The sequence below is a fragment of the Lygodium microphyllum genome, chromosome 5, assembly GCF_053477565.2.
Source record: "Lygodium microphyllum isolate KBCC chromosome 5, Lygodium_microphyllum_v1.1.10, whole genome shotgun sequence".
Classification (NCBI taxonomy): domain Eukaryota; kingdom Viridiplantae; phylum Streptophyta; class Polypodiopsida; order Schizaeales; family Lygodiaceae; genus Lygodium; species Lygodium microphyllum.
The window spans coordinates 48,675,943-48,701,901 of NC_141139.1; the positions used below are offsets into that span (position 1 = coordinate 48,675,943).

Below are 25,959 nucleotides of genomic sequence, written 5' to 3' on the forward strand. Positions count from 1 at the left end.
GTATCAATTGAGAAAAGGCAGGAGTTACTTGACCGCATAGCCACTTCTATGGGGAACACATGCCAGGAAGACACCAAATATAGCAGTGGATCCAACAACATGGACTCCAAGGCCAGCAGGGCATGGTGCTTCATGCAGAAGACCACCAGGATTAGTGGCTACGCAGCCTTCTCGTGGGCCATCAATGGCAACAGGTCGTGGTGTTAAACAGAGTTCATTGCACACTTCATGGGGACCAAAGAAAAAAGATTTTACCATGACCATATTGCATTCAAATCAGCCAGGTCACCTTATTTTTTAAATATGGTGACAAAGATTGCAGAGTATGGACCCACATATAAGCCCCCTTCATCAGAAACTATCAGGACTACATTGCTTCAAAAGGAGAAAGTAGCCATAGAGATTGCAATAGCAAATATTCGCAATCAATGGGCAAGAAATGGAGTGACATTGATAGTAGATGGATGGAGTGACACACGCCATAGGTCCATACATGGTGTTGTTGCATATTCTCGTGGAGATGTATACTTCATTGGTAGTCATGATGCTTCAGAGACTAGAAAGAGTACAGATGTATTGGCATCCGAGTGGTGCGAGGCACTGCAGGCTGTTGGGGCAAAAAATGTAGTGCAGTTTGTGGCAGATGGTGAACCTACAAACAGGGCAGCAGGAAACATTTTAATGGCAATGTATCCATATATCACCTTTAGTCCATGCATGGCGCATTGCTTGAATAACTTGTTGAAGGATATTGGGGACTTGCCATGGATTGCATCTCTTGTTGCGAAAGGCAACAAGATTATCACATTTATATGTAATCATCAGTACTTGCATGCTGAGTTTCGCAAGAGAAGTGACAAAGAACTTCTGAAATACTCGGATACACGACTTGCATATAACTTTCTTATGCTTGGTCGATTGCACTATTGCAAAGGTGCAATTCGGGAGCTATTTGCTAGTGATGAGTATGAAAATTGGACTGGGGCTGCCACTGCTACTGCTGTGTTATGTAATGCATATGTTTCTGATAGAGATTTTTGGGATGAGGTTAATCGCACCAACCAAATGGTTGATCCTATTATCCACATGTTGAGGCTTGCAGACGGCATGGATCCATGCATTGGGAAGATCTATGAAGGTATGGATCGCATGATTGAGAGGTTGGAGAGTTTGGAACCAAATGCAGATAGGTATGAGCAGATCAAGGAGTTATGCATCAGCAGATGGAATGAGTATGACTCTCCTATGCATGCTGCAGCATATGTGCTTGATCCTGAGTTTCAAGGAAAGATGCAAGAAAGAGACCTTGAGGTGGTCAAGGCTTGGAACACATTGCTTGCAAGGCTTTACCCCAGCCGTGAAATGCAACGCAAAATTAAAAATCAGCTCTCTGTATATCGGCAAACATTAGGGATGTTTGATACAGAGGATGCACTAGAGGACAGGACAAATATTGGGGCTGCTTTATGGTGGGAGGACTATGGGGCAAAAGCTCCCGAGTTGCAGAGTTTGGCTATTCGTATTCTTAGCCAAACAATTAGCTCTTCTTGTTTAGAGCAACTATGGAGCTCATTCAATCACATTCACACAAAGAAGAGAAATCGTCTTGGTACAATGAAGACGAATGACCTAGTTTATGTGAGCTCCAATCTTCGCTTGCTAGCTTGTACATCAGTTCCAAAGGCTGATTCTTTTATATATTGGGGAAAAGATGACGATGATGATGATGGTGATAATGATGGGCAGGATGTTATTCAGCAGGATGAGCATTCCGGCACAGTGGAGCCATCTTCCATGAATCAGAGCACTTAGTAGCTAGCCTTTTGGAACTTAAGAGTATTGACTTGGAAATTGGAGCTCTTGTAACTTGGATCTTTACTATTTAGGCTTTAAAGTTTAGTGCATATTTTGTGTTTTTGCAATGAACACTTGTTGCCAGTTGGACTTATGCAACATTGTTGATTAGAATGTTGAATTATGGATGCGACAATCCATTGCTGGTTACAATGTTTTGAATCTTTATTATTGTTGAAACTTGATTATTATGTCTCTAGAGTCTAATTTCATGAATTATGCTTGATATGATCTCTCTCTCTAGATTCTAAGACAAGTGTTGACTCTCTCTCTATGCTTAGTACACTAGTCACTGTGAGATGTATGCAGATGAGTATGCGTTCCACCTGCACACTGGAACTATACTTTTGCATCAACTTATGAGGAGTTTGGCATGAACTTTGCCTCACTTTTGAGATAAAAATTCTGATCAGTTTCAGCTCAATTTTTTATCAATTTGAGAACCACTTATGGTCACTTTTGGGATCTATTTTGTATCAATCTTTGCATTGATTGTTGGTCAATTTTTGCAATGAGTTTGTGATCAGTTTGGGGTCACATTTGCAGCAGTTTGTAATCAGTTCTTAGATCAAAAAGTGATCAAATTATGCTTAGTTTTCAATGATTTATGGCCAGTTCTGTAGACAGTAGTATGTTAGTAAATGCCATTGATAAATTCAGCCATGGTTTATGCTGAGAATATGCTTTACTATAGTTCTGAAGTCAAAACAATTAAGAAATAGTTTTGGACTGTATCTCAATATTATTTTATATTTATGCTGCCTCGAAATTTTCAAAAAGGTTTGGGGCATGTGGCATAGTTGGACAATAGTGGTTAATATTATGACTATGATGCCTTATGGAACTTTCAATGTAGTATGCTTTTCTTTTGACACAATGCAATGCAATTCAAACGAGGACAGGATTTCAAGGGAGAAGGTCTATCACAGGAACGCAAAATTTTGAGATCCTCTAATCTTGCCAATAACATTTGATTAACATATTAATTAAATGTGCAAGGTTGTCAGCACATGTGATACATATGGCAATTATTTTATGGTACCAGGCCAAGGACCCTGAGGATGCAGTAGGTGCCAAAGCAATTTTTATAATATTTATTAAATTAATTTTTAAAATTAATATTTTAAAAATTATTTTAACAAGTTGGATAATCCTAAAAGCGGGATTAAAAGGTTGCCACTTGGCAAAACTTGCCTACACAAGTGAAAAAAACATTTTTAGGGGCTAGTGGTAGTCTATTCCAACCATTGTGAGAAAGGAGGGTGTTAAAGAGCAAAGAGAGATTGTTAATGTGATTTGCAACCACCAGAGAACAGCCCTATAGCATGTAACAGTAGTTTTTTTGGTGGTCCTAAGCTATAGGTGACAACTTCCATGGCTGTTTGAGCAAGGCAACAACAGTTTTTCAATGTTTCTCACAACGAAAACTCTGAAATTTCTCTCTCTACAGCATTCTCTCTCATTTCCCAACCAATTCTGAAGTTATCTCGGCATTTTCCAACCGTTTGAGCCATCAAAGAAAGAGATTTCAGTCAATCTCTATTGTAAACCCTAATTTACAGGCAAAATTTGGGATTTGACAGCCACCTGGGGATGTGTGTTCAAAATTAAGAGCCTAGGGCTTGATTTCCAACAGCTTTAAGGAATTTCAAGGAAATTCAAGAGGTTGGTCAACCAATATAAGATTTAGGGCTGAATTTTGTCTTTCAAGGAGCAAGATGAAAGCCAATCCCCAAGCAAACCAAGGGGCAAATTGGTTTGGAGGCTTACCGATCAATTTTGATACCGAGGCACTTGGGTTAGCGAAGGAGATCAAACAATCTCAATTCTACTCCTTCCATTTGCAACATAAGATAAAGAAAACCATAAGGGGTGCCAATTTTGTGGCAAATGGGATGTCCAATGTCCAAAATTTAAGTGATAAAGTGTGTATTTTCAATTTATATGAATTTTACGCTTGTTATAGTTAGTACTTAATCACATTATTTACCACCCTATCCAAGGAGAAGGAAGCCATGGTTTCACCTTTGAACATTTCCATATTGCCCCCCAAGCCTTAATTACATTAAGCTACTTAAAATTACTCCTATTCACGTGCAGTGCCACTATTAAGCACTAATTTTAGGGATTTAATATCAAATCTTAATTCCACAATTTTCTTCAAGAATTTTGGAACTTTTGCCAAAAAAATCAAAATCTCACCAAAATTTTGGGGATTGCAATTCAAGCTCAGATTTTGCTCAATTCTGTGCAAAAATTTGAGGCTTCTCACATTCAAGCTCAAATTTTACCAAGTAAATTTGGGCTTTTATCAAATTTTTGCAAATTCATTGACATTAAGACCAATTACACCTACATCAATATTCGTGCACAAAAACCTTGGTCGCATGTCCACACTTATCTAAAACTTTGCTAAAAGAGCCACACTTGGAACCATAGTGCCAATTGTAGTTAGGATCATTTGATCGTTGTCCATCCACTTTGCATATAGTTGCATACTAGGACCACAAAACCACTGCATATAGTGGCTTAGGAATTTCTTAGAAACCATGAAACCCTAGTCTACTCCAACAACTCTCATGATGTACTTAATCATGTTTATCACTCAAACTAGTTGCAAAATTGGAGTTCGGATAATCCAAGCGCCCCACACTTTAGGATTCATTGGTACATAAACTCTAGCTAGGACATCATTAACTAGCATAAAATTCTACAATTAGGACCATCATTCTAAGCATTAGACCAAGGAAATTTTGCATTTGTAACACAAGGACCAAAGGTATCATAATCAAATTGAGGCAGCATTGTGCCTAAAACCAAAAAGAAAAAGCCATAGTGCATTGTGTGAAAAAAGTTTATTTGTGCCACATTTGATTGGAAAGTGAAAAGCCTAATTGAGCATGACTTGCATGTAATCCACAAAGTTAGCATTGCAACACATTGTTTGTGAAAAGTGAAAGCATGTTTGCGCACAAGACACTTACACCAATTGCATAAGTTGGGTTAAGGAGAATTTTTTGAATAAGTTAACAAGGATTCTCACATTAAAAAGAGACAATCTAACATTCTTGAATTGAAAACAAAATCAAACTTGAAAAAACCAGATATCAAATGAAGAACTCCTCAAGTAGGAGTATTGGAAGACCAAAATAAAACTTCAGGAAACACTTGCGAAAGAAGGCTAACATAGATCACGAACTAGAACTAAACATCACTAGTTGGGAAGAATAGATAAACCAAAGAGCCCTTTTAGCTGTAGTTTCTTCATCAATGCCATCAATTTTCCAAAAATTTGAGATTTTTTTTGTCTTTTCTTTGTTTTTTTTGCACTACACTTGCATTTATGCTTTGGACAGTAGGTGGTCACAAAAAACCAAAAATTTCAGCAAGAAATGGTATGGAAAAATGATTTGTTCAACATGTTTGGGGACTTGAACAAATTGAATGGTACTAATTATCCATATGGAATACATGATGAAGCATGCTCTTGCTACCAAGCAGCTTTGGGAGTATATATGTGGTTCAGAGGTAGGGGCTTCAAGCTAGATTACACAAAATGCTACAAGTTTTTCTAGCTCATTGACTATCAACAATGTATCTTCCACTCCAACTCCTACATCTCCCACAGTAGATTAGTAAAGATGGGATGGGCGTGATCCCCAAGCTCATGCTTTGATTGCACTTTCGTGCAAGAGACGGTTATCCCACATATTCGGTCATGCACAGTGACCAAGGATGCTTGGGATAAGCTTGCTTCGTATATAAGCTGTGCAGTGAGGCTCATGTAGCCTATTTGCATAAGCAATTGGAGATGGAGCACATGACAGAGGGTGATTCTATGGATGCATACATTGCATGTGTCAATTGGAGATAGAGCAACTTGCTAATATTGAGGAAATAATTTTCAATGCCTCTCTTGTATCTACAGCCTTGGTTGGTCTATCTAATCCTTATCAGAGTTTTGCCACTACGCTTTGTTTACTTGCAAAAGGAGATGCTAATGCATACACATTTGATGCATTGATATCACAATTGTTGCAAGAAGAGAAATCAAGGCCGAATCGCTCTAATGTAAGTACGGACAATCAAGCATTTATAGCCAGTTATCGAAACAAAGAGAACATCAAGTTGATTTATATAAGAGGAGAGCATTAGAGGATGCATTACGCGTTCATGCCACCATTGTGGATAATACTGAGTTATGGAATGCTTGGTTTGGTCATCTTAATTATGGCAGTTTGCTTCACCTAAAAAGTCAAAATATGATGCTTAATCTCTCTCCGTTAAAAATATCTACTCACAATGTATATGAAAGTTGTGCACTTCGCAAAATGCATCGTGCTTCATTTTCCAAAGGTGGATCTATGAGTGTTGATTAGAAATTACAACTTATGCATAGTGATATTTATGGACCCATGTGTGTCAAATCAATCAAAGTATACTTGTATTTTCTTACCTTCGTTGATGACATAACTCGCCATTCTTAGGCATATGCTTTGAGGCACAAATTAGAAGTGTTTGCATGCTTTAAAACCTTCTTGGACTTGGTTGAAAATGGCAGTGGATGCAAGCTAATTACACTACATACCAATCGAGGGGGGGAATATATATCACAAGAGTTCAACTCCTTTTCAACTAAAAGGCACATTATCCATCAGTGTACTATGCCTTACACACCTTAATAAAAAGGTGTGGCTGAAAGAAAAAATCCACTTTGGTAGAAATGGCTACATCGTATATTGTCACACAATAAGCTGCCCCCAACATTTCGGCTTGATTGTCATGAGGACATGTATTTTTGAAACCTCACTTAGCATGTGGATTAATCTGTAATCACATGATTAAGTAAATGTTGCACATGTGAGGTGCAACTAGGGTTAGAGTAAGTTTACGAGCCCAAGACTTGAGAAAATCAAGGAATGTCAAAGGCAAAAGTTGCTATAAGTTATGTTTCACAGGTACTTTGTGGTATCTGGTGTCAATTGTTGACTTATGTCATTCATTTGGCCATAAGTGTCAGTTGGTGACACTAGAGATGTGACGTTTAATGGTACTACCTAACGCCAAGGTGGTTCCATACGTAATGTACGGCACGTATAGATACGTACTATACGTCATTCTGTATGGATAAATTTTTTATGTACGTAAAAATACATATCTTTGTAAAAAAATAATAAACAAGAGGATATTTTAGGGTGTTTTCCACTATACATTAAGCATAAAGATATATACATTCCCTACTTAATACTTATGACCATGTCACATCACAATTGAAACCTTTAAGCATTAAACATTTAACATGTGCATAACACTGAATAGTGAAAACTGAAATTTGAGACTATCAAACTAACATTGAGGAAGTCTACATGATAAAGAGCCAAAATATAACATAGTACACTGCATCAAACAACGTAAAATTGCTAACAAGGAAGTTAGGAACAATCCACCAAGGTGACAAATGTCAAGTCAAGATGGCTCCTAATAGAGCATACATATGTCATAAATAAAAACACCCAACTGAAATATATGAAAATTCAAAATTTTTAGATCTGACTGTAGTCACTAGTGCCCACAGTCCACTGCCTAGGCTCTAGCAAAACTCATGATCAGAAGAGGACAATGATGAGGCTGAAGAGAGCATATCTCCATCTGCCACGACATTGCCATCGTCGTCAAACTCTGGCTCTACCATCACAGGGCCTGTAGCCTGGACTGTATCACCTAGATCCTCCTCCTCCTCAGTGTGAATGAGACAAACTGCCTTATTCGCACGTCACCGAGGAGTCTGAATGGGTAGCACGTGCGCGTGACCTCGTCACACGCCTATCCACCTCCTCCATCTCTCTATGAAGCATACACAAAATCTCCTCTTGCTCGTCCCTAATATGTTGGTCCTCATCTGTGATCGGATGATTCAGATCAGCCACCAGCTTTATATGTGAGGGATCAACCTGTTCAAGATGGCAACATAGGGCCCTGCAATACACTAACTTCTCCAATTGAGAAGTGCTAAGGCGATTCCGGATCTTTGTATGAATCAAAGAATAAGCACTCCAATTGCGCTCACAAGCACCCGCTGAGCAATCCTGCATTTGTAGGTGTCATTGGCCTGATAATTGCCATTGCTACACTTGAGAGAGTGAAAGAGAGAGAGAGAGAGCACAGAGAGTGAGTTACCTGTGACAGGATACATAGAGCCAAATAAGTCAAACGTGGAAGACCTTGCCGACCATAACTCTGCCACCATGTGAAAGGAAGACTAGTAGCCTCCGAACGCAATGCCATCGCCCGTGAAAGTGATGGTCCCAAGTTATTCATGAAGCTGCACATCTCTGCATCTATTTGAAGCTGCTCCTCCTCGTCAAAGATACGTGCGATGAACTTGTCTTTCAGTTGCATGAGATACTGCTCATGGAACAAGCCTGGGGTCTTGTAGAAACGATGGAGTAAAGCAACCATCCCATGAATGGGACGACTCATAAACTTCCACCAACTCTCTACCTACTAAAGGATATTGGTAACTGTCAAAAATAAAAGATATGCTCTAATACCATGTTAAAATAAGCAGCAGTACAAGGAGACAATAGGGTTTGCAGGGTGTAAGAGAGAGTGTATATGGCAAACACTGAGAGAGAAGAGAAACTAGAAACACAAGAAAAACATGGTGATGATGCATTGAATGATGCTATGAGAAGAAAAGCTAATACAATGGAGTTGAAGCTTAGAAGATAATTGCAATGTCTTGTGTGAATTAGGTGGCAACACTTGTGGAAAATTTGCACAATGAAGGGAGTGAAACATAGTCCTTTGGGTAGTGGGCTATCGAAGTAATCATTGGAAGGTGAAGAACAGTTGTCGAGGGAGTGAACTGCAGTCCTTTGATGGTATCAGCGATGTGGAAGATGATCACGAGCTGCTAAGGGAGCAAACTGCAATCCTTTGATGCCAAGGAGTGACATGGGTAGCAAAACACAAATCCCACAGTGTCGGAGCTGTCAAACATAAGGAGAGTAGGCCAGATTCTTAGGCCAAGTGGATAATGATGACACCGGATTATGGAAGATGAGTTGAATGGCTTTGGTCGCCTCTTTTTGTGCATGAGACATGTCTCTCCACTTTGGGTCCACAACTGTCTGCAAAAGTGGATCCCTAAGCTTGAAGAGCCTTTGCAACACCAAAAACATGTATGCAAATCTGGACTGGGAGAGCCGCACCATATCTAGATTATTGTAGCTACGAAAGATAGCTAAAGCCTGATGCTTCTTTCGAAAGAATGTGGTCATCCTAGTAGCATCTAAAACTGTGGGCTGCACCCAAGGTAGTTTGCCTATGTCCTCCATAAGCAAGTCTAGACAATGGGCTGCACATGGAGTCCACACAATGTGTGGGAACTCCGCCTTCACCATTTTTCCCATTGCCTTGCAGTTGGATGCATTATCTGTAACAACTTGGACCACATTCTCTTTACCAATCTCCATGATAACTGTACAAATATGCCCATAGATAAACTCACCTGTGATCTTCTCTCCTGCCTTCCCTGCATCTACAGCGCACAAGAAGGAAGTACCAAGACAAGAGGAGACAAGTATATTTATGATGTGCCGCCTGCATATATCACTCCATCCATCAGAGATGATGGTGCATCCAAACTACTCCCAGCCAGCTTTCACTGGGACCAATGCCTTATTTATTAAGGCCTTTTGCTCGTCAAGTGCAATGATGTGCATTTTTTTGTAATCCAGCCCACACCATGAATCTGTAGCACTAGCACCCACTTGGGCAATGGCCCCTAACCATCCTCTTCCACTGCTCAGTCCTTAAGACATTGAAACTGGTGTTGCACTCAATGAGAGTGCGAGCAATCTCCATCTCAGCCACCTTCTGACGCTCTCTCACCCAAGACTGAGAATGCACACGTGAAGGCAAGGTGGTTTGCCTAGGCACATGCACATCATTAGAACCTTCCTCCTCCTCCTCCTCCTGCATGACACGAGCCCTCTTCCTACTAGCAGATCGCTGCTCTAAGACACAAAACTCTCCTCTACCTGTGTAGGAGGATCACCAAACTCCCCAATAAGAGCATCGTGCAAGGCGTCTTGTGTTTTCTGGGATCCTTGGCCTTTTGCTGCTGCCCCCATTGCTGGGAAGATCTCAACAATCAACTTCTCTCGGACAGCTTTTGGCACCTTGCACGCACTACAGTTGTTTGTGCAATTGATGCCCGTCAAATGCTTCACCACACACGTAATTGTACTAGTCAATGTGAAATTGTAGAATTTGCATGACCACCTACGACTACCTGAACCAGCTTGCCTGGGAGTGTTGATGATATGGAGTATATTGGTATACTCCTTCCAATAGGGATTGACTGGTTTCGGCATGATGGCTCTTGGAACAAGATAAGAGAGAAAAACATCAATAAATATGTGCGCGCGCGTACACAAGAATCAACGCGAGCGAGCGTGCGCGTACGCGTGCGAGAGAGAGAGAGAGAGAGAGAGAGAGAGAGAGAGAGAGAAGAGAGTCCATTGCGAGAGAGAGAGAGGCTCCAGCATGCATGAATGTGAGCCCACAGCGAGAGAGAGAGAGAGTGCAAAGAGAGAGAGAGACGAGACGTACCTAGTCTGTGCACACTGGCGCCTCTTGTAGCTCACGTAACTTGCAAACACTGAAATAGTGAACACATTTGGGGCTTTTGTCTCAATTTGCCCAGGAAAATCAACAAATAACCAAGCGATACAGAAATCGTTAGGCACATCACATTTTGAGCCCCAAATTTTAAATGAAAAAAATGATCACGTTTTTTATGTTCCATACGTATACAAAACGTACGATCAGTACGTACCGTACGGTAACGATCCGTACGTACGTACTGAACCCACCTTGCCTAACGCCGATCTAATGGTCAAAGATGGCTTAGAGAGACTCGAGAACGGAAGATTATTGTCCAGTCAGATTATTTTTCCGAGCACCAAAATAAATAATAGATTAATTTTCGGTAATTAAAGGCTGAAAATTAATATTTAATTATGGATAATGTTGAAAAAACCATTTGGGAAGGCTGCCATTTGGCAAACTTGCCCATACAGGCTGGTAAAAGCCTGAAGAGGAGGAAAAAAGAGATCATTCTTGTTGTAGCAAATGTGGGAGAGCTGTGAGCAGCCATAGCCAACCTATTTTCAGCCATTATAGCCAGTCACAAGTGAGTTTTGAGGAGGCGATTGTAGATTCGGACCCTCCACAACTAGGCGATTGCATCCAGGTACAAGGTGACAACTGATTTGGATGTCTCAACTGTAGGCGACAGCATTTAATGCTGTTGGGGTAGGGCACCAGCTGCATTTGACTAATTTTCAATCATTCTTCTTACGACAAAACTCTGAATTTTCTCTCTCTACACCTTTCTCTCTCATCTCCCAACCATTTCACAGCCTTGCTCAGAAGATCTCAGCATTTGGACCCTTCAAGGCTGAGAAATTTCAAATTTCTCTGCTGTAAACCCTAATTTACAGCAGAAATTAGGTTTTAGCAGCAGCCTCGAGAAGCATGCCAGAAATTGGAAGCTCCAAAACTTGGATTTTTCTGGGCTGAATGTGAATTTCAGCTAAATTCAGATGGAGGACTAGCCAACCGTTGAATTTGGGGCATTTCCATCGTCTATGAAGAGGGTGAAGGCCAATTAAGTGCCCGAATCAAGGGGCAAATCAGATTGAAGACTTGCTTGTCACTTTGGACAGCAAGGGGAGTTTGGATTGCGAAAGGGGATCGGGAAAATCCCATTGTAAATCAACTTCTTCTTTAATAAAGCTAAAGAAATACCAAAAGGGGCGCCAATTTTGGGGCCAATCGGGGTGTGCATTGTCCAAGATCAGTAGGTAAATTTGTATTTTCAGATTTGCATTTATTGTTTGCTGCTGTAATTAAGTTGTAATCAAGGATTTACTACCCATCCACGTAAGAAAAGTTGGTTTCATTGATACTATCATCTATGCAGTGTATGCGTTGAACCAACTAAAGCATTGGCTGAACGTATGCCTTATGAGGCTTGGAATGGCCAAAAAGCAGTGGGGTCACATATTCATATCTTTGGTTGTTTGGCATATGCTTTGGTGCCACAGTCACGAAGACATAAACTGCAAGAAAATGTTTTCGAATGCATTTTCATTGCTTGTAGTGCAAAAAGTAAAGGGTACTCCTTGTGCCAACCCTTCACCAACAAGATTTTTGTTAGTAGAGATGCATTCGCTAAACATGCTAGCCAGGCCTTCATGGAATGCACGTTTGACTATTTGACTATGGACATGTTTGACTGTTTGTATTGCCTTTATTTCAGCAAAGTGCACGTGATTTTGGTCAATTTTAGCAACCTATTCGAGGTTTACAGCAACAAAATTAGTAGCAAACACATACTAAACAGCAGCCTGCTTTTCAACACATTGATCAAGGCATTGTTGATTATGAAGTGGCCGATGAGAGGACTACTATTAAGGAAGCTAAAGTAGTCCCTAGGTGGCTGTTAGATGCATTACAAGACAGCAAATGATCCTTCCACTTCCTAGTTTGGGGGGGGTGGCCCGTGGGGCATTATTTTGCAACAATCTGAGTACCCAAGGTTATCCACTAATGGTAATTGTTTCATGCTTGGTGATTCGTGCATTTCTTGGCTGAGCGATAAGCACTCTACAATGGCCACATCTAGCTGTGAAGCTGAATACAAGGTAGTGTTTACAGCTACATTGAAATACATATGGCTCGGGCACCTTTTAGTCGATCTTAGTGTGGGACAACAATTACCCACTCCTATATATACTAACAGTCAAAGTACCATGGTTGTTATGAGGAATCTAGGTTTTCATGCTCACACTAAGCACATTGAAATGCATTATCATTATGCCTGAGAAAGGCTCCATGAAAGGGAGATTGACTTGGTTTATATCCCTACACAAGACAACTTGGTAGATGTATTTATGAAAGCTCTCTCCAGAGAGGAGTTCGAAGCCTTTCACAAGGCTCTAGGCTTGATACCATCTAGGGATTGATCTGTCTATTCCCTGTATATGTTCACATCATTCACTCAAGAGGGGTTTGTTACACTTATTGTGTTTCTCCTAAGTTCTAGTGTGAACACTCCCTTATCCATAGGCACTTTTAACCTTCTAGTTGGAGAAGGGTTTTTTCTCTGTGTGAACATCCATCACAATGGGTGTGGTACTTAGTACCTAAGGGATTGTACTTTCACACCATTCTCACATAGTGGATATGACCTTCCAATAGTCTCTTCTCTTGCTACTCACTTGTTCACTATAAGTGTCTCTAAGTGTGCACATACTCCTGAACCCTAACCTAACATCCCCATCCATACACTTTCAGACTTATCAAGGCTTGGGATTTCCACCTATCCATTATTGAGTGTGGATCAATTGGTACCACAATTTGCCTCCATCTTAGTCAGGGCAAATTTGTCTCCACCTCCACCTGTATCTTATGAAAACATTCATATTCTAGAGTCTCTGTATCAATCAACACCCATCGGATACTTACAACCCATTTCTACCTATCCACCTCCTCCTCCTCATCCCCCTCCACCACCTCCTTCTTATCAACACTATCCTTCCTATGCTACCTATCCGACACCTCATGGTTCTTCTTCCTCATCAACCAAACATACCTTCACTGACAAGACTCATTTTAACAAATCTAGCTACACTACTTGGTTCAATCTGATAAGATATGTCATTGGCTCACAAAACCTATAGCATATTGTGCAAGGGTTGGAACCCCAACCTAATCTCATACTTGTTCCATAGGAGGTTTTCCGCTCATGGAAGGCTAGGAATACCTCCACTATTGTCGAGCTCATGCAAGGTTTATTGCCTGAGTTTCATTCTCAGCTTTAGCATTAGGTACACTTGGCAAACCAATATGCAACTTGGGATAGGACCTATCGCATAAATCTTGACCATAATCTCCAAAACAATAAAATCTCTAACCAAGATGACTTGAAAGTCAAGTTGACTGAGTATCGACGACTTCTCATCGAGTTCTCTATCACGGGGGCTGTGAAGTCATCTGATGATCAGGTCACATTGTTCCTTAAATAGCTACTATGAAAATATTTTGTACACAAGTAATCCACATCCTATTATAGCCACATTCTATAAATTTGAGCCTCAACTACTACATTATGCTCAACTATTCGATCTATTTCATAGTGTGACCTCCATAGATGGGGCTCTCGTTGCTTTTTCTCAAAAGGGGCAACAAGGGAAGGGCAAGTAAAATCAAAACTCAAATCAAAATTAAAACCAAGTTAGTGAGATCCAAGGGGCTTCCCAGTCCTTTCTTAAACCCGAGTGGCAAAATGTATTTAAGAAAAATAGGTATTATCAGCATTGTTAGAAGACTAACCACTTTGACAACGAGTGTCGTTTAAACGCAAGAGACATAACACCAAAAGCTAAGACTCAAACCCCTACCCCTCAATCAAGCAACCCCCAACAAGGAAGACAAGGTGGTGGTAACCCCTAGCAAAGGCAATGGCGAGGCTAAACCCACACTACCATCGATCAATCATAGCAATCAACAATATTCTCAACATCAGAGAGCATGTCTGACTGGTCTATAGAGATCCATATCATCTCCTTAGAGACATTTGAGGATGCAAGTCTCGTCCATATCTACGAGTTGCCTTCCGATGTGCTGTAGAGACCCATTCATCACAGACAAGTACTTGGTGGATAGTGTAGCTACTCATCATATGATCCCCATCTCATATGATCTACCCATCTTGCGCCTCCAGCCTCATTTGCATTGTTGTTTACAACTGACTACATAGTATACTCTGAGTCGAATGGTTGGTATAAGACTTTGCAACACCCTCAATGGTAAGAAGCCATGGAGAAGGAGCTTGAGATTATTAACCAAAATGAGAGTTTGACGTTGGTGGATCATTGAGACACAAGAAAGTTATCAAGACAAAGTGGATATTTAGGACTAAGCTAAAGACTGATCAGACTTTAGATGAGAACAAGGCTCGCCTTGTGGTACAAGGGTTTTGACAGAAGCAAGGTATTGATTATAAAGAGAAGGTAGACCATTACCCCTATTGCGCAGTTGACATCATTCTGTTTGTTGGTTGCGCTAGCCGCTCACCATGGTTAGCAAATTTCCCAAATGGATCTCAAAAGTGCTTGGAGGAAGAAGTCTATGTGGAACAACCACCCAGATTTTCTTTTGCTAACCAGAAAGATAAGATCTTTCGCTTGCAGAAAGCTCTTTATGAGCTCAAGCAAACACCATGGTCTTGATTCTAGAGGATGGATGAGTTTCTTCAAACTCAGGGATACCATTCCACCCCTTATGATCCGAACTTGTATGTCCTATCCTACCATAAATAAACAATTTATCCATCACTGGCTAAGATTCTACTGCCATAGCAGAAATTAAGGCTAAGCTTTGTGCTACATTTAAGATAATAAACCTTGGTGTTTGTCTTATTTTTTGGGAATTAAGATAGTTCGATCTAAGGGATGTATTTTTGTATCACAGCACAAGTATGGTCTTCAATTGGTAGATTAGTATTACTAAGATCAGACATGGCCTATGGCCACACCTCTCAATCCCACTGTCCACTATCTAAAGATACCATAGGTCAACCCCTCAATCAGCACACCTATAGATCTATAGCAGGGAAACACCTATGGTTAATTCATACTAGGCTAGATTGAGCATACTCAATTAGTTTTCTCAGTCAGTATTTCAAAGAATCTAGGGCGTCACATTGGATTGCATGTCTTCGTGTTTTGAGATATTTAAGGAGTACTTATTTTTATGGGCTGATTTATGGTTCTAGTTTATGTTTGCACGGGTACATTCGTTTTGATTCAGCAAGAGATCCTAATACCCAGCATTCCCATGGCACCTACATCTTTACCTTGGACACAACTCCCATTTCTTGGGATAGCTGTGAGCAAGAGATAGTGGTGGCTTCCACAACTGAGGCTAAGTATAGGGCTCTATTTGATGGCATCACTGAGGCCATCTACCTTTGAGCTTATTAGCGGCCATTGCTTCAAAAGGAAGGGCATCAGAGCATAAGGCATGCATAAATGAAAGAGTGCAATCTAGGACCTGTGTTTATCAAATCCTGCTATTGTTTCATATTACACAACGAACTTGGCCCTCTAGCAAAGGAGAGGTTATGAGACTGAAATATGTCTATAACGCCAAATTCTTCAATTTGGTGTTTTACTTAAATCAAGTTAGATACACAAAGTTGTTTCTTTATTTAGAATCTAAAAGCAGTGATACAACAATAGCAACCATGGTTCTTCTCATCAATAAAGAAGAGTACCTTGAACCCTTCTTGAAAGACCAATTGTCTTTGTATCGTTTAAACTCTCTAGCATCCACAGAATAATGAAGATCCTTAATAATATCCTACAAGCATATCAAACAATGAGATGAGCGAGAAAAATTTATTAACATAAAATCTATTCAAAATAAAAACACTCATGCTCATAAACCACCTAGTCCTTTTACTTGAAAAGTTTCAAAAGAGTTTTCAACTTTAAAGAACTATTATAGGCACACACTCCTAGCTTCAAACACCACTTTTGTGGATCAATAGCCAAGTTTTAAGTAAAGACATTTCCTCAAGGGCTCTTGTAGTAGTACAAAATAGAGATTGTATTCACAATTGTGTGCATGATCATTTATGACATGAAAAACTTAGCCAAATGAGGTGGTTGCATTGCATAATAGTACACAAGCTTCTGCAAATCCCTAATCAAATGCAAGCATACCAACCTAGTTGGCTTTTATACATACTTATGGGCTACAAATTGCCCCAAATCCCCGTTATAATGTCACTAGAGTGTGAAATGTGAAAGAATTCTTAAACATTTTCATTAATCTTCACCAAAGATTTCAATTTATAATTTTCAGTTCCCTTGCTCTGGGAATCGGTCCCCATTGCACTAGTAGTGAAGGACATGGGCACTCGAGATGCAATGGGCGGAGTCAAGGCCTTGTTGTACAAGAACAAGACCAAAGAATTGGCTCATAACCTTTGAAACGATGAGTTTCCAAAGTTAAATGTGAAACTTGTAAATAGAGTGGTTTATAAACCTTAATTTGAAAGTTCGGCCAAAGTTTGGGCAGCCACTTATGATTTAGTAGAAGGGCAACCTTGGCATGGGGCTTAAACGCTTTTAGGAGTTTTATGCCATTTGCCACTCTCACTCTTGGGAACAGCCAAGCCCTGTTTTAGTTGCTTCTAGCTCAGTTTTGCTGCTGGTTTTTGGAGATTTAGCCATGGAGATTGAAGGTGCAGCTCAATTATGAGGCATGGCAGCAGCTGGTTCAGTCACCTGTGCATAGGGGATCAGCCTGGCAGCTGTAGAGCTTCATTTGCAGCACAATCTCCTGTCATTTTTCTTCCCTGTCAAACTTGTTGTCCTACCTCAATCCGGACCACCTACACTCAAGATCCTTTCGGACCACCCAAACTGACTTGTGCAGTAGATAAACTTAGTGCGAGTTGGGAGCCTTGGACAAACAACAATATTCCCAGATCCTTTCCAACACACCATGGAGTCTATGCCCTTCAATGAGATCCTAGTAGCCATTGAATTGAATGCCCAAGGAACAGATCGCAGCTAGCTACTATTGCAAGAAGTAATCGGATTGGGTGCCCCACAATCTCCTCCAATCCTAGTTTTCTCTTATTCAAGATCTCAGCATTCTGAACAGTTCTGTCATGAAGAAAGTGAAATCAGGATAGTTTTGTCACAAGGAACCCCCCTTTTGTGAGCAAGACTGTGGAGATTCAAGGGGACAAAGATGGATGCCTGTGGATGCAATTGCTGCTAGAAATTGCGTTCAAATTGTCGTTTGTCATTTTTAGGGCTTAGCCGGCTGAGGCCTCAAATGGGCCTACAGTGGATCCAGAGTTGGTCTGAGTCCAACCATGATGGTGCCAAGGTTCTTGAGCATTCATAGGTTACTTCAATCGTGAGAAACCTCTGAATTTCTGCAAATTGTATTGTTAATTTGGACAATCTCTTTGAGATCTAAAGTAATACCAAAAGGGGCTCTAAGCATGGGGCCAATAGGTGCCACTATCTTGAGCAAGAGCATTTTAGCTCTGTTTGTAAGTATTTAATTGTTGCATTTACTGGTTCTGCTGTAATTTTGTGTTTGCAAATTACCTTTTCAGCTATCAAAGACAGTTTGATGTAACCACATCATTATGACTTGCCAAGCTTGCTCCCCCCCCCCCCAAGTCAAAAGATGACATACCAGCGAGACAATAGGGTTTGCGGGGAGGAACACAAAGTGAACTCGCAAACATGGAGAAGAGAAGAGAAGAGAGAAGAAACTCTAATGAATGGAATGATAAAGTTCTGAATCATGGAGTGAATGTGATACAAGGGAACAAGGATGCCGTAGCACAAGGAAGATGATGAAGACAGCCACGAACAACGAACCGCAATGTCCTCCTGAAGGGGTGTGAGGATAGTGGAGAGGCTGGAGAGAAGAGGTGACGGACAGAATGAATCAGCCAGAGGAATGAATGAGAGAGTGGCCTATAAATAGGCACAGTCAATCTAGGATGGCACCCCTTTTTGGGGCTGCAAACCCTAAACACAAATTGCGGGTGAAGGGTGAAGGGTTTCTCAACACCCCCTCTCAGGCCCAAAAAGGGGAAGAAGAGAAGAGTGAGGTGGAAATGGAATGCTACATGCTGAAGAATGGTCATGCAGCAGGTGCCACTTGGACAGTGTCGCTCATGGGAAAATTGTTCACTTGCCCAAGCGCCCTAGTACAAAGATAATGAAATCATGCAATGCATAGGAGGAATGTCGAGCTTTGTGTGGTGCCGAGAACCATAAGGATATGCCCATACTCAATCTCGAGAGTTGGCTCCATGCTGACCAAGTGACCAAGGCAAGAAGAAGAGGAGGAAGAAGATGTAGAGGATCCCTAAGATCCAAGATTTCCACCTAAAAGGTAACCTGCAATAAAAAACAGTAGACAAAGTGAACAGGAGAACCTGAAACTCAACCTCGGGAGAGAAGCCACTAGCTCCGTGCATCCATGCAAGAAGGAATATGAAAGCCTCGTCACCAAGTCGCAGCTGAACCTCCAAGGCCTTGATCTAGGTAGATTCTTGAGATCCTGGGTATCAATAGGTGAGATGACTGCTGGAAGGAAGCCATCCCATCCAAGGGTAGAAGAAGAAGGTAAAAGGCCTCCACCAAGGTGTGCGAAGGATTGAGCGGTGGGTGGGGACCCCCTGTGCAACTGGAGGAATAGGAGCCCCCTCTGAAGTCGCAGTAGATGTAGATGCCCCCTCGGAGAGCAAATAAAAATCATCCCTCTCTAAATCCCCCTCTGAGGTAGATAGGGAATCCAAAAACTCATGGATCACAGACTCCGAAATGTCTGAGGATGAAGGAAATGCCATCAATCGTGCCGAAGAAGGTATCTGGGGTGGTGAAGAACTCCCAGAGGTGGCCTCTCGAACCTAAGTAGGCAAGGGTGAAGGGTGGGGCTCAAACTGAGCAATGAGTGGGCAACAGCCGTTGCTTCTTAATGGAGCGGACCGAGAAGCTGAAGAAGAGGAAGGAATCGAGCTGCCACTATCTTTCAAAGGAACGGACTGACGAGGAGACAGTATCAAACAATCGCTCTCTCTCGATGGAGCAGACTACAGAACCACAGGCCGTGGTAGCCATTGTACCCAAAAATGAGTGAAAGAAGACTGACGTTGGCATTGCGACGATCTCCAGGAGGTCGTAGCATCAATCGATCCTCCATGTGCTCGAAAGGACTTAGTGCACATCGGATGCGTCTTATTGCCTTGAGCATAGTACTCTGATAGCCGATGCAAAAGGAACTCTCTAGCCCAAAAGGGAGAGGTAGCACAAGGAGTACCTGGTGGAAGACGCATATACTCTGGGGGGGTGGAGAGCAAAGGTCGAAGTCGGCAAGCATCGGTAGTGTGTCTGGTGATGCCATAGTAGGAGCACCCAATAGTCTAGTCATCTGTTGGTAAAGAAGCTACGGGTACCAATGTGCCTTGCTGAAAAAGGAAGAGGTGAAAGAGGTCAGCCACGAGCCACGAGCCACGAGCTATGAACCACGAACCACAATGTCTGTCTCAAGGGGTGTGGAAGGGTAGTGTGAAGCATGAACCGCAATGTCCGCCGCAAGGGGTGGGAGAGCAGTGGAAGGGCTAGAAGTGAGCTGCCAGTGGGAGGAGGATGTGACCAACAATAAGAGGCTGCAACCAGTAGGAAAACGCAGGTCAGGAGAGAGAAAGACTAAAAACACAGGAAAAACCAACAGTAGCAATCAGTATGTTAAAATCAACTCCAAACAGTGTGTGGTAGGCTGGAAACAGGCACCAGACTGTTGTAGACAGCAATGGCCAGCTTGGATCTCAATGTCCTCCGCGTCCGGGTTGTGGGCATAAGCTGAAATAACTAAAATCTACAAAAACGAGATTATTTTTTGAATGGAGAGTGATCAGCAACAGTCGCTCTACTGTAAACAGCTGTAAACTGCGGGTGGAAGGCTGGAAACATGCACCAGACTCTAGATGACAGCAAGGGACAACTAAGACTGCGATGTCCTCCGCGAAAGGGGTGTGGGCAGCAAGCTGAAAACACCTGAAACCTGCAAAAACGAGATTTTGATGCAGCAGAAGAAGAAGAGAAGTGGATCCCGAACCCGCCACACCGGTCTTTGCCGTCACTGGAGTTGAGGATCTTTGCTGTTATTTGAGCAGATCCAGCTCTGATACCATGTCAAAAGGTGACGTACCAGCAAGACAGTAGGGTTTTACGGGAGGAACACAGAGAGAACTTGGAAAACATGGAGAAGAAAAGAGAAGAGAGAAGAAACTCTAATGAATGGAGTGATGAAGTTCTCAATCATGGAGTGAATGTGATACGAGAGAACAAGGGCGCCGTAGCACAAGGAAGATGATGAAGACAGCCATGAACCACAAAACCCAATGTCCTCCTTAAGGGGTATGAGGGTAGTGGAGAGACTGGAGAAAAGAGGTGACGGACTGAATAAATCAGCCATGAGGAATGAATGAGAGAGTGGCCTATAAATAGGCACAGTCAATCTAGGATGGCACCCCTTTTTGGGGCTGCAAACCCTAAACGCAAAACGCAAAAACGCAAATTGTGGGTGAAGGGTGAAGGGTTTCTCAACACCCCCCCCCTTTTCCTTTTCTCTCCCTTGTCCGGCCCTCCTATCCCTTCTCTCCCTCCCCCTCCCACTCCCAACCCCAAAAAGGGCCCTCTCTTCCTTCACCATGAAAATGGCCATTTTAATGTCATTGACCAATATAGAGGAGATCGTAAGTATTGAGCTAAAAATACATTAGTCTTACCTAAACAACCCCAAAACATACTTAATTACAGAAACCTTCTTGCTTAAAAAAGAAACACGAACCTAGAGAGTTACCATGTCCCACATGCAAAACCCTAATTTGGGTACTCAAAACTTTCTACAAATAGGCATGCATCCCGCCACTCTCCTTAATCTCGTTTTTGTAAGTTTCAAGAGTCATATCTCTGTTGCCTACACCCCATTCATGGAAGACATCGCAGTCAAAGCTTCCCATTGTCGTTTGCTACCATCTAGCCCCTAATTCTAGCCTTCACCTCAACCTATGAGCCGTTGCTTGCAGCCCACAGCTGTCATCTATATCTAGGAGTTGTCGCCTAGTATCCTGGAGCTGTAGCCCACCGTCCGATGCTAGCATTTGTTGTTGATGTCATCAGCGAGACCTATTGCCACCAGTCAAACACTGTCACTATCATCCGGAATCTATGTTTACTGAGTTTCTCTCTTCTTCAGCTATGGCCTACACTTCCTGCACAGTTGTCTACAGTTTCCGACTGTTACCCAACGTTTCTCTCTCCTCAAGTACCTACGTTTTTTTCTCTCTCCTCAAGTATCTATGTTTTGGTTTTTCTCCCTCCTCATTGCCTGTCTGCATCAAATCCAACCTCTTTGGCTACGCTTGCTAGTGTTCGAAACACAGAGATTTCTTTGCTGCATTTCGGGATCCATTTCGGAGTACAACGCACCCTTCAGCTCATAACCTCTACCTTGATCTCGTAGAGATACAAGAGTTCGAGGTTCAGTACTCACTACAGTGTGTTTGCTGCATGAGCATTGTATATTCAATAGTCATTCACTTCATTCTTCATTGTGTTCACTATCTCTGAGTTACCCCATCCCTAACTATGTTCTATGTTTATCAGTTTTGTGCTTTATCATACGATTGGTTTTGTGTTCCTACATTTAGAGAATTTCTTCACATGGTATCAAAGCTAGGTACTCTCTATGAAACCTTGGCATTTGATTGGAGAGCTCATCCGCAGAAGTGGGAGCAACATAAAGGTCATATGACTTCGAGCGAATTCACATCATCGCTCTAGTCTCCATGGCCAAACATGGACAGAAACGATCAGGAGTGGGCCTTTGATCTAACATGGGTAGAGAACCATCGGACTACCATGGAGTCCATAGACCATATCAAATTTCCACCGTTGGGTATGATCTCATCCTTATGCATAGGGCTCAGCAAGAGGTTCAAGGTAAGCCTGAGTTCCCTCCTTTAGATTCAGTGCACAAAACTACTAATCTTGCAAGACCTTTGGAATCTCCACTACGAGCTGGCCATCTGCAAGTGGAACTTGGCTCAGATTACACTCCACTTCCACAACACTTCTTTTCTCCAATGTCAAGTATTATTATGTCAAATTCTATGCCAACTAATTTTGTATTTTCTATTGGATTGGGGGATGCTCATCAAGAAGGGACTCTTCAAAATAACCTTTGGTTTCTAAGTAATAAGGAAGATAATTATTTCTTTATGAGCTCGAAACTAGGTAAGAAGCTGACAAAAGAACTTGTAAGCATTCATTCCCTTCCTTTTCCTTCATCATATACCAACTGATTCTGTATTTTATGTTGGATCGGGGGATGCTCATTAAGAAGGGACTCTTCAAAATAACCTTTGGTTTCTGAGTAATGAGGAAGACAAGTATTTCTTTATGAACTCAAAACTAGGTAAAAAGCTGAAAGAAGAACTTGTAAATATTCCTTTCCTTCCTTTTCCTTCAAATGATTTTATTTCTCATGGTCGATTTGGAGTAGGTGCATCTTCATCTAATGCATTTAATGGAGAAAAGGAACCAACCATATTTCCCACAACAACATCTATCACTATTCCATTGGGGCTCCCACACATCCCTCCCTCATCTTCCGCTACACCTTCCTTTCCACTTCCATTAAGTGCAGTACATTTTGCACCACACACCACACCGAGGGATTCTAAACATTTAGGCACAATCTTTAGGAACATACCTATTTATGGATGGTGTACCTATGATGAAGACTCGACCTCGCACATACACACTTTGAAGTTATCCCTTTGGAAGTACAACCCAGACATACTCGAGTGTGGATCATCTGGTACCACAATTTGCTTCTATGGCATTACCTAGTGGACCATCCGATCATTATGTTGTGCCCCAACTGACATTTGGACAAGGCTATCGTGTCCCAATGCCTCCACCTATAGTATCATATGGACCTATGCCTATTTCAATACCTCCGCATCAATCGGTACTCATTGGACATCAACAACCTATTTCTGCCTATCCACCATTACCCCTTCATCCTTCTTATCCACCACCACCACCACCACCATCTTATCCTCCATCCTATCCCACCTATCCACCTTCATAGACACCTCATGGTTCTAGCTCCTCATCTGCCAAGCATGCTTTTAATGATAAGACTAATTTCAACACCTCAAACTATACCACATAATCAAGTTTGATGAGGCACATCTTAGAATCTCAAAACCTATAGGATTTAGTGCACGGGTTGAAACCCCAACCCAATCCCACACTTCTTCCAAATGAGGTCATCCACTCATGAAAGGCTTATGACACCTCCGCTATTATCAAGCTTATACAGGGCTTATTGTCTGAGTTTCACTCTTAGCTTCAACGTTTCCAGCATTTTGACTTAGCATTCGAGCGTTGGGCACACTTGACTAACCACTATGCGGCTCGGGATAGGACCTATTGCATCAATTTGAATCATGAGCTCCAAAATGTTAAAATCACCGACAAGGATGACTTGAACATCAAGTTGGCTAAGTATCAATGTCTCCTCTCACTGAGTTCTCAACCATTGGGGTTCCTAAGTCCTCTGACGATCAGGTTACTCTATTCCTTAACAAGCTGTCAAGAAAATATTACCATTTTGTGCAACAAGTGATTTCACAACCTCAAAGACCCACATTTTATGAGTTTGAGCGTCAATTGTTGTGTTATGTATAGTTGTTCAATCAATTTTATAATACATCCTCCATAGAGGGGGCTCTCATTGCATCCTCTCAAAAGGCGTAGCAAGGCAAGGCCAAACAAAATTCAAATCAAAATCAAAATCAAAACAAGGCTAGTGAATCCCAAGGAACCACACAATCTACTCTCAAACCTAGATGGCAGAATGTACCTAAGAGTCAACATTGTCAAAAGGCTGGCCATTACTACAAGAAGTGTCGATCTAGAGCAAGAGGCACACATCCAAAATCAAAGAATCGGACCCTCACACCCCAATTAGGCAATCCCCAATAGGGGAAGCAAAGTAGTGGCAATCCCCAACAAGGGCAATGGCAAGGCCAGACCCACACTGCCACTAGGAAACCCATTGCTCGAGGCAAGACACAACCTAATGGCCTTTACCACATGACCCATTTTCTTACCTAGCCAACTACCAATGATTCGAAGTTCAATCGCTTCCAAGCCTTGGCCACCAGACGAGAGCCCACAAACTCTAAGCATCTTTGGCATTTTCACTTAGGACATCTTGGCTATGACTCTCCTTATGAGCTGTCGTATCAAGGAATGGTTGAGGGCCTTCCATGCCTAGAACTATCTCGAGAGGTTTGTAAAGCATACCACCTAGGTGAGTAGCATTGTATACCCTTCCCTCAATAGTCTACCACATGTATTGAGGAACCCCTTAGGCTGGGACCACATATCTGCTGTTGCTGCCTTGAATGGCACGTTGTACTTTTTTATGGTAGATGATTCCTCTAGGCACATGTGGGTGTACTTCCTCAAGCTTGGGTGTTGCTAGTTCATAACCAAACTAGTCCTTGTATGGGTACTATGAAGAGTGATTTTGGTAACGAGTTTACCTCCAAAGAGTTCTCTGAGTTTCTATAGGAGCATGGCATTGCTCGCAAGCTCATCTCTACCAACTCCCTTGCACCATATGGAGTCGTAGAGTGTAGAAATTGAACGGTCATGAATATGGCACGTTGTATGCAATTCGCAGCAGAGCTCCCTAGGCGTGTTTGGGTGAAGGTTGTTAACACTTCAATATACATCATTAACCGATATTCAACTACAACGGTCCCTAAGCGTGTTTGGGTCAAGGTTGTTAACACTTCAATGTACATCATTAACCAATGTTCAACTACAACGGTCCTTAAAAAGACTCCATATGAGGCAATTTTCGGTTCTCGGCCTATTGTTTCCTACTTTAGAGTCTTCAGTAGTTGCACTTATACGCACACTCCGAATAACAAGATAGAAAAGCTCACCTCTCAAGCAAATCTCTTGATCTTTGTGGGCTATTCTTCCAAAGCAAAAGCCTACCATTTGTTCAATCCTCAGACAAACAAGGTGATCGTTAGGACGGATGTTGTATTTGATGAGAGGGACATAGTGTAGTCTTCTGCACCAGACCTTGCATCCTCACTGCCGCTCACATCATTTGAGATCGTGCCTTTTGAGCTAGGTCTACTGTCCACTCCTGACCTTCCTGCAGATACTTCAACTCGCACACCCCCTCTGCAAGACTCATTACCTCACTGGTACCAGCAGACCATGCCGAATTCAAGGATCCTTCCACCAAATTCCATTCCGAAGCGCCCTAGAAGGTCTACTTGGCTCGCCCCTTAGGCTTCATTTGCATCATTGTTTACAACTGATTACATTGCTCATTCTGAGCCAGACAATTGACAGAAGGCTCTTCAAGACTCTCTATGGC

At 41.9% G+C, this 25,959-nt stretch overlaps 1 protein-coding gene and 1 pseudogene across 6 annotated transcripts in view; both read right to left on the reverse strand.

The window, feature by feature from the left end:
• Positions 1-25,959, reverse strand: part of LOC148035796 (uncharacterized) — a 167,564-nt gene that overhangs the window by 107,140 nt on the left and 34,465 nt on the right. For all 6 annotated transcript variants that reach the window (XM_087677805.1, XM_087677808.1, XM_087677810.1 and 3 more), the window contains exon 3: positions 16,208-16,293. In XM_087677805.1, coding sequence (XP_087533931.1) covers positions 16,208-16,293 — 86 coding nt within the window. The remainder of the gene's footprint in view (positions 1-16,207; positions 16,294-25,959) is intronic.
• LOC148035798 (uncharacterized) lies at positions 9,504-10,235 on the reverse strand (annotated as a pseudogene).